The 8,945-nt window shown below is 38.4% G+C and overlaps 1 protein-coding gene across 2 annotated transcripts in view; it reads right to left on the bottom strand.

The window, feature by feature from the left end:
• Ctdspl2 (CTD small phosphatase like 2) overlaps window positions 1-8,945 on the bottom strand; it is a 55,590-nt gene that overhangs the window by 35,537 nt on the left and 11,108 nt on the right. For both annotated transcript variants that reach the window (XM_021192133.1, XM_021192134.1), the window contains exon 2: window positions 5,843-6,052. In XM_021192133.1, the coding sequence (XP_021047792.1) occupies window positions 5,843-6,028 (186 nt within the window). In that variant the 5' untranslated portion in view covers window positions 6,029-6,052. The remainder of the gene's footprint in view (window positions 1-5,842; window positions 6,053-8,945) is intronic.

Raw genomic sequence — 8,945 nt, 5'->3', positions numbered from 1 at the left:
GGTCATCTATAGGATGGAACACAGGGCCCCCAATAGAGGAGCTAGAGAAAGTACCCAAGGAGCTGAAGGGGTCTGCAACCCTATAGGTGGAACAGCAATATGAACTAACCAGTACCCCCAGAGCTCGTGTCTCTAGCTGCATATGTAGCAGAAGATGGCCTAGTCAGCCATCATTGGAAAGAGAGGGCCCAGGTCTTGCAAACTTTATATGCCCCAGTACAGGGGAATGCCAGGGCCAAGAAGTGGGAGTGGGTGGGTAGGGGAGCGGGGGGTGGGGGAGGATATAGGGGACTTTCAGGATAGCATTTGAAATGTAAATAAAGAAAATATCTAATAAATAAAAGAAAAAAAAAAAAGAGCAGCAAGTGCTCTTACTGCTAACCATCTCTCCAGCCCTGTTATATTAAAGACAACAGCCAGTATTGTAAATGGCAATTTCTTTTTTTTGCATCAAAACAGAAAAAGAAAACAGGCCAGCAAGGCAGCTCAGAGAGTAAACATACTTGCTGCTAAGCCTGATGACCAGAGTTCAATTTCCAGTACCCAAAAGGTAAATGATGTGCAGCCAACTATTCAGCTGTCTTTCCAGTCCCTATAAACTGAATTTTGTATTAGCAACAAACAACTATACAGTTGAGTTTTTAAAAGTATTTGTATTAATTATGAGGGACTAGACAGATGCTCGGTGCTTAAGAGCACTGGTTGCTCTTCCAGAGGCCCAGCATCCAGTTCCAGGAACCCACATGGTGATTCACAACCATCACTAACTCCAGTTCCAGGGAGATCAGATTTAGCAGGCACTGCATGAAAGTAGTACAGAAAAACATGCAGACAAAACATTCATACAAATAAAGAATAAAACATGTTTTAAAAGATTAAAAGTCATTGGACATAGTAATAACACACACCTGTAATTTTAGACTTGGGAGTTGGGAGGCAAAAGAATCGGAAGTTTAAGGTCATCCCTGACTACATTTTGAGTTCTGTAACTACATGACTATCTTAAAAATATAAAAAGCATTAGCTGGGCAGCATGATGTATATCTTTACTCAAGTACTCAAAAAAAAAAACAGAAGCAGGTGAATCTCTGTGAGTTGAAGACCACCCAAGTCTACATGGCAAGTTCCTGGCCAGTCAGAGCTATACAGTGAGACCCTATCTCAAAATTAATACTAATATAAAACATCAAATACCTAGTAATTGAATTGGTGGAAATAGAGCAAGACTTCCTTATTATTCAGAAATGATAAGATTAACTCCACTGGGCTAGAGTGTAAGTCAGGAACAGAGCACTTTTAATTCTGCTTAGAATTTTGCAGTTGTTTAGTTGGTTAGTTTTGAAATTTTTGAGATAAGAGTTTTCCCACTGAACTCTAGCTAGCATGGTACTTACTTTGTAGCCAAGGATGGGTCTAGAACTCTTGACAATCCTCCTGTATCAAGGATTACACAAATGTACACATCACCCATTACACATACTCCTCTCTATTTTTCCTCCTGAAGACAACAGGCTCATGTAGCCCAAGCTGACTTGCTATGTATCTGAGGCTAGCTTTCCATTCCTTCATCACCCAAGTCTTTTCTGTGTTGTTCTTTATTAAGAGAAGGCCTTGCTATGTAGCCCATGTTAGATAATACTAGAATGCAGCACCATGCTTCTGTTTTTTATTTCCTCAAAACACAAAAGTCTCACCATGTTCCCCAGGATATCCTCCTACTTCAGCCTTACAAGCAGTGGGACTACAGGTACTCACCACTGTGCCTGGCTCAAATTATCTTCATCATGAATGGTTAGACTCCATATTAAGATCGGTCAATGATCTACACATTCAATGAAGTGAATGATGTACAAAATTTATTATAATAGCAGTGGCTGCTTTTTATTAATCTAAACTAATTCTAAAATATATACTGTATTACCAAAAAAAAAAAAAAAACCTCAAAAACAATCATAAAATAAGTTTTGAAATAAAACAAAGTTCAGTACTTCTGTTTCCCCCAAGATTCCTCACAAACACAGTTAACAGAAAGGCTGACTTGGTAGACTAAACACCAGCACTGAGGGGCTAAAGCAGAAGACTGTCTGAGGTCAGCCTGATATATATTAAGACCTCTATTTAAGATCTTGGGGAGGTAGAGGCAGGTGGATTTCTGAGTTCGAGGCCAGTCTAGTCTACAAAGTGAGTTCCAGGACAACCAGGGCTACACAGAGAAACCCTGTCTTGAGAAAGAAAAAGAAAAAGAAAGAAAGAAAGAAAGAAAGAAAGAAAGAAAGAAAGAAAGAAAGAAAGAAAGAAAGAAAGAAAGACAAAAAAGAACAGTATAAGAGAAAACATAATTTAGGCATAAAGATAAATAAATATTTTGTAATGAATTTAGGGCATAATCAAAACAAAAACTGATGTCATGTTACAGAGACACCTTTAGGGAGGTGTCTCTGTAACATGAAGTAACCATATGTGGTTGGAGATGAGGAGAGAGAACTTTTCCATCTCTACTTAACTAATTTATTGACTCAACTTGGCATGGCAAGTCATACCTGAAATCCCACACCTCTGGAGACTGAATCAAAAAGACTGCTTATGAGTTCAAGACCAGCCTGGGTTACATAGTATAGTCTAATTCAGCCAAGCTAAAGCACAGTCTTAAAAAACCCAACAAGGGACTGGGGGCTCAGTATTTATCTAGCATGAAGAAGGCCCTGGCTTTGATCCCCAGTATCCCATAAGTCAGGTGATAATCCCAGCAGCTGGAAGGTAGAGACTGGAGAATCAGGAGTTCATGGTCATCCTCTGATACACAGAGGCTGGGTTGAAACTAAGCTACATGAGACTCTGTTACAGAAAGAAAAAGAGAAAAGATTATCTGCTTATTATTCCTGGGCCAGTAAAATACCTCAGCAGGTAAAGGTTCCTGCTGCTAAACTGCCTTGGATCCTTGGGACTCATGATAGAAGAGAACTGACTCTCACAGTTATCATATGACTTTCACACATGTATTATATATAGCACATACATGCACACATGTACATATGCATGCAATAATGAACAAATAAAATGTAATAAAATATTTATTATGGTATCATGGGTTATTTCATTCTAAGGATTACAGTATTACTATCTAATGCCAGGCATGATTGTGCATGCCTTAAATCTCAACACTTGGGAGGCAGAAACAGGTGGATCTGAGTTTAAGGTCAGCCTGGTTTATATAGAGTTCCAGTCCAGTTAGAACTTTTGGAGACTGTTTCAAAGCAAAACAATAAAATTGATCTAATTATTTTTTTTTTTAGATTAACAGACATAAATCCATCATAAAATCAATTTAAGCCGGGCGTAGTGGCGCACACCTTTAATCCCAGCACTTGGGGGGCAGAGGCAGGCAGATTTCTGAGTTCAAAGCCAGCCTGGTCTACAGAGTGAGTTCCAGGACAGCCAGGACTACACAGAGAAACCCTGTCTTGAAAATAAATAAATAAATAAATAAATAAATAAATAAATAAATAAATAAATAAAAGAAATCAATTTAAAAATTTTATAATCATCTTTTTAAAATTACAAAAAAAAAAAATCAGTCCATTACAATATTCAGAGTTAAACATTGGGTATGGTAGCTCTTTACAATCACAGCAGTCTGGAGGTTGAGGCAGGAGGATTGCTTTGAGTATCAGATGAGCTTGGGCTATGACATGAGAACTTGTCTTTAGAAAATAAAAGGAGAAATGGAGGCTGAGGGAATAACTCAGTGTGTGGTAAAGTGCTTACCTAGACTGCATGATGCCCTAGGCTCAATCTTCAGTAATGTGTGTCTTATCTATAGTCAGATTTATTTTGCATATATAATATAAAAACATTTCTTTCTATAGATCATAATTAAGAGATTGACAAATAATGGTTTTAATGTGATATAAATATTTCAACATTATATTTCAAAACTGAACCTTTCACTTCTAATATAATATTAGAAATCTCTTTGAACTAAAAGCAGAAAGGCTATATGAAAATAATTTCTGAGTGTTCTTACTAAGTTTTAAAATTCTGAAATCAGAGAAGTATTGAGTCTTTGGACCAAAATATGGATTTGAAACAGACTGAGAATTTCATGTTCTTTGTTACAGGTAAACAATGGGGGAGGAGAGCCCAGGGTGGCAGCATAAACCTTTAGTCCCAGCACCCAGGAGGTATGACTAGGAAGATGTCTTGTGAATTCAAGGCAAGGCGGCCATGGTTATACAGTGAGACCCAGAGCTCAGGATACAGAGGCAGGTGGGTCTCTGTAGAGTGCAGCTTATACTACAGCTGAGCTCCAGGCAGTCAGAGCTACATACTGAGACTGTAACTCAAAAAAACCTCTGAAAACAAAAATGAGGGAGGAGGCTAGTACTCATATGCTGAAGCTTTATTCTAAAATAAGATCATAACTGAAGAAAGGGGCTTTCAAAGAGATGGCTGTGTTTAAGAACAGTGAATGCTCTTCCAAAGAAGAGCTGGTTCAATTTTCAGCACCCATATAGTAGTTGAAAACTATAACTCTAGTTCCAGGGCATCTGATGCCTCTTCTGACCTCCATAGGTATACTGTAGTGCATATCTATATCTCTATCCATCTATCTATCTATCTATCTATCTATCTATCTATCTATCTATCTATCTATCCACACACACAAACACACAGGCAAAGCACCCATACACATAAAAATAAAAATCTCAAAAAATTAAATTAAAAAAAAAATTGTTGCCGGGCAGTGATGGCACACGCCTTTAATCCCAGCACTTGGGAGGCAGAGGCAGACAGATTTTTGAGTTCAACACCAGCCTGGTCTACAGAGTGAGTTCCAGGACAGACAGGGCTACACAGGGAAACCCTGTCTTGAAAAACCACAAAAAAAAAAAAAGTTACCTACAACCAAACCTATCACTGTGAACAAGGCAAGAAAATGATTGTTTTGCTATTTTTCAAAATATGTCTCAAAACACAGAAGTCATAAACAGTCATAACAAAATCAACACCATAAATAACAATGCACATTTATAGAACACATGAAAATTTCTAAAACTACTTTTCCACTTTGTACCCTCTAGTCTGAAAAAAGTCCGAGACCAAGCACTTGGCACCAATTCCAATTTCCCTGAAAGTTAGAAGAGTAACTGACTTCCTAAATCACTTACGACAATCCATAACACCAATGTAAACATTCTTTTAATGTTGTTTCAGCTGCATGTAGTTATTCTATTGTTGCTATACCCACTGCTCACTGCACTATACTACTAAATAAATGCTTTCTTCAGTAACTCAAAACAATGAAAAAAAAAAAAAAAATCCTCTTCTGATTTCCATAACACCATGCTGAAAACCAGAAAAGACTACTGGTACAATGGCATGCACCTATAACTCCAATTGTCAGGAAGACTGGAAGTTAGCCTGTGCTAACTTGTTAGCAAATACTTGACCAGACTGGGCTATATAGCAAGAACCTGCCTCAAAAACACAAAACGACTACCAGGAGGTAGAGGCATACACCTTTAATCCTAATACACTTAGAAGCAGAGGCAGGTGGATCTCTGAGAGTTCAATGCCAGCTGGTCTACAGAGCTAGTTCCAGGACAGCCAAGACAACACACAGAGACACTGTCTCAAAAAAACAAAAACAAAACAACCACGACAGAAAGCTAAACAATTTTAGTTCAATGTTATGTTTGTTTTGGACTTTCATTAAATACCTCACATGTAATATCCCTGAAAAAAAAAACCAAAATGTGTATTATCCTTTGAAATGGGCTCTATTAATATAAAAAAAACTAAGCATGATGTGTTTTACATAGGTGTGAGGTTAAAGTATCACCTTGGGCGTGCTTCCTTTAATGAACTTTTTAATTGAAGACAATAAGCCGGTTTCATTCTTTGATGGTTTTTCTCCTCCTGAAGGCAAGCTATCATCAACCTCCGAGTATTTCCTCTTGGCTCTGGCAGTGCGCTGTGTCTGGATTGGACTGGACTGCTGAGAAGCCTTCCGTGTTCTCAGCTTCATTTTTTACGGGTGCCACATGTAAACCTGCAGGAGAAAAGAACACAAGTTATTAATCTATTCCTTTAAAAGAACCCTGTCTCTAAGAGAACTGAAATAAAAAACTAACATTTGTGGCCGGTCAGTGGTGGTGCATGCCTTTAATCCCAGAACTTGGGAGGCAGAGGCAGGCAGATTTCTGAGTTCGAGGCCAGCCTGGTTTACAAAGTGAGTTCTAGGACAGCCAGGGCTATACAGAGAAACCCTGTCTCAAAAAAAACCTGCCAAAAAACAAACAAACAAAACTAACATTTGTAAGTGAAAGGCATTGTATTTTATATATGTTATCTACCAAATAACTTCAACATGTGAGATATTGCCCCCTAGAAGACAAAATTGAGTAATGCCAAACATAGTGCATGATCTTTCTAAAACTGTGCTACCTCTACCTATGTCAAAATCACACTTAGACATTCATTTACTGTACAAATATTTATTGAGCAGTAAATCACATCTAAGACCACAAGCTAGGTAAGCCCTGGGGTAAGGGTTTTGTCCTTTTGACCTTAAAAGGAAAACCCATCACTTGATGAATGAATTTCACAAACACAATTCTAAAAACCAATAACCACGTGAGAGTAACAAGAGAGGGTTGATCACCTTGATAAGAGTTCAGTCTTACCACACATAAAACTGGATTTATGAGCTGAGATGTGGATCTCTGTTAGGTCATATGAGAGGCCAACTTTCTTCCAGTAACACATACTCTAATACAAATATTTAAAAAGAAATTATAAGGGTGGCTAGAGAGCTGGCTCAGAGTTAAGAGCACTTTATTGCTCTTCCAGAGAACCCAGTTTTAATTCCCATCACTCACATGGAGGTTCACAACCATCTGTAACTCCATCCAGGGGATGTGACGGCCTCTTCAGGCCTAAGTATTAGCACAAACATGGTGCTCAGACACATGTAAACAAAACATACATTCAAAAACAAATGTTTTGGCCGGGCAGTGGTGGCACATACCTTTAATCGCAGCACTTGGGAGGCAGAGACAGGCAGATTTCTGAGTTCGAGGCCAGCCTGGTCTACAGAGTGAGTTCCAGGACAGCCAAGGCTATACAGAGAAATCCTGTCTCGAAAAACAAACAACAAAAAAAATTTTTAGGGGCTGGTGAGATGGCTCAGTGGGTAAGAGCACTGACTGCTCTTCCAAAGGTCCGGAGTTCAAATCCCAGCAACCACATGGTGGCTCATAACCATCTGTAACAAGATCTGACGCCCTCTTCTGGAGTGTCTGAAGATAGCTACAGTGTACTTACATATAATAAATAAATAAATCTTTAAAAAATAAAAAATTTTTTTTAGAAAGAAAAAAGAAAACTGTTGTAAATTAACACATTTATGAGACAAGTTAACCCATAAAATAACTACACAGAAAAATCCAAAATCAGGACAGGGAGACTTGAAAGATGGCCCAAGGGGGTAAAAACAAAAACAAAAAAACCCTTGACCCTGCTCCCCCCTCCCCCAAAGCCTAATGACCTAGCCGTACTTTAACACCTTTAATCTCATTACTCGGGAGGCAGAGGAAGACAGCTCTGTGAGTAGAAGGTCAGCCTGGGATACATGAAAGTTTGTCTCAAAAGAGAATAAATCAGACATCAAAATTAAAAGTAATCCTATGTACAAATTCAAAAAGCAACCCAAGGAACAGTAAGGTACACCAACTAGTAAAAACACAGTCTGAGTTCAATCTTCAGGACTCACATGATGGGAGATGAGAGTCCCTCAAATTGTCCTCTGAGCTCCATAGGCATATAATGTCATGCACATGTATGAAGAAAATGTGTACAAATTATTCATCAAAAGGAAACAATATGCAGAATATAGAACAGCCCTCATCTGAGATCAATAATTGACTGAATTCAAAAAGAAATGTCAGCAGCAGACAAGGTGGCCAATCTCTTAACCCCAACATTCTGGAGACAGAGGCTGCTCTGAGGCTAGACTGCTCTATAGAACCACACAGCTTTAAGGTCCTTAAAAGGAAAATGCATGCCAGGAGGTGTTGGAGCATGCCTTTAATCCCAGCATTTGGGAGGCAGAGGCAGGTGGATTTCTGAGTTCCAGGCCAGCCTGGTCTACTGAGTTCCAGGCCAGCCAGGGATACACAGAGAAACTCTGTATCGAAAAACCAAAAAAAAAAAAAAAAAAAAAAGAGGAAAATGCATGCAAGGCCAAAAGAGGGATTGTTTTCTTTCTTTACTATTAATCTGGCCAACCTAAACCCTTTTCTTGATCTAAATCAGAAGACAACTTGAAGGCAAGGGGAAAGGGAAATGGCCAATTCTGTTATAACCGAATTCTGTCTCACCTACAGAAAGCTGATAATAATTAAACTGCTCTAGCCCAATACTAAGAACAATAAAAAACTTGGGTGAATCACCAAAGAATTAAGACTTTCTTGAAAACAACAGACTACTAAGGACCTGAAGCACCTAATCAATCTCAAATCCAAGAAAAGATAAGCCCTTCTTAGGAGAGACAGGAAACAAGCAAGGGTTCTTCTATAGAACAAATGAAGAAATAATTATGCCATAAAAACATGTGAGAAGGGGACTGGAGTGATGGCTCAGCGGTTAAGAGCACTGAATGCTCTTCCAAAAGGTCCTGAGTTCAAATCCCAGCAACCACATGGCGGCTCACAGCCATCTGTAACAAGATCTGATGCCCTCTTCTAGTGTGTCTGAAGACGGCTACAGTGTACTTGCATACAATAAAATAAATAAATCTTTAAAAAACTGTGAGAAAAATCTAAAATTGTTTTATTCAGACATCAGAATTAATCTTTTATTTGCAAGTTTTTAAATAAATTTAAACTTTTTTTTTTTTTAAGTTAGAAATATATAAAATTCAGCACTTGGGAGGCAGAGGCAGG

The sequence above is a fragment of the Mus pahari genome, chromosome 3 (genome assembly GCF_900095145.1).
Source record: "Mus pahari chromosome 3, PAHARI_EIJ_v1.1, whole genome shotgun sequence".
NCBI classification, from domain to species: Eukaryota; Metazoa; Chordata; class Mammalia; order Rodentia; family Muridae; genus Mus; species Mus pahari.
This window is presented reverse-complemented; position numbering and strand designations above follow the sequence as displayed.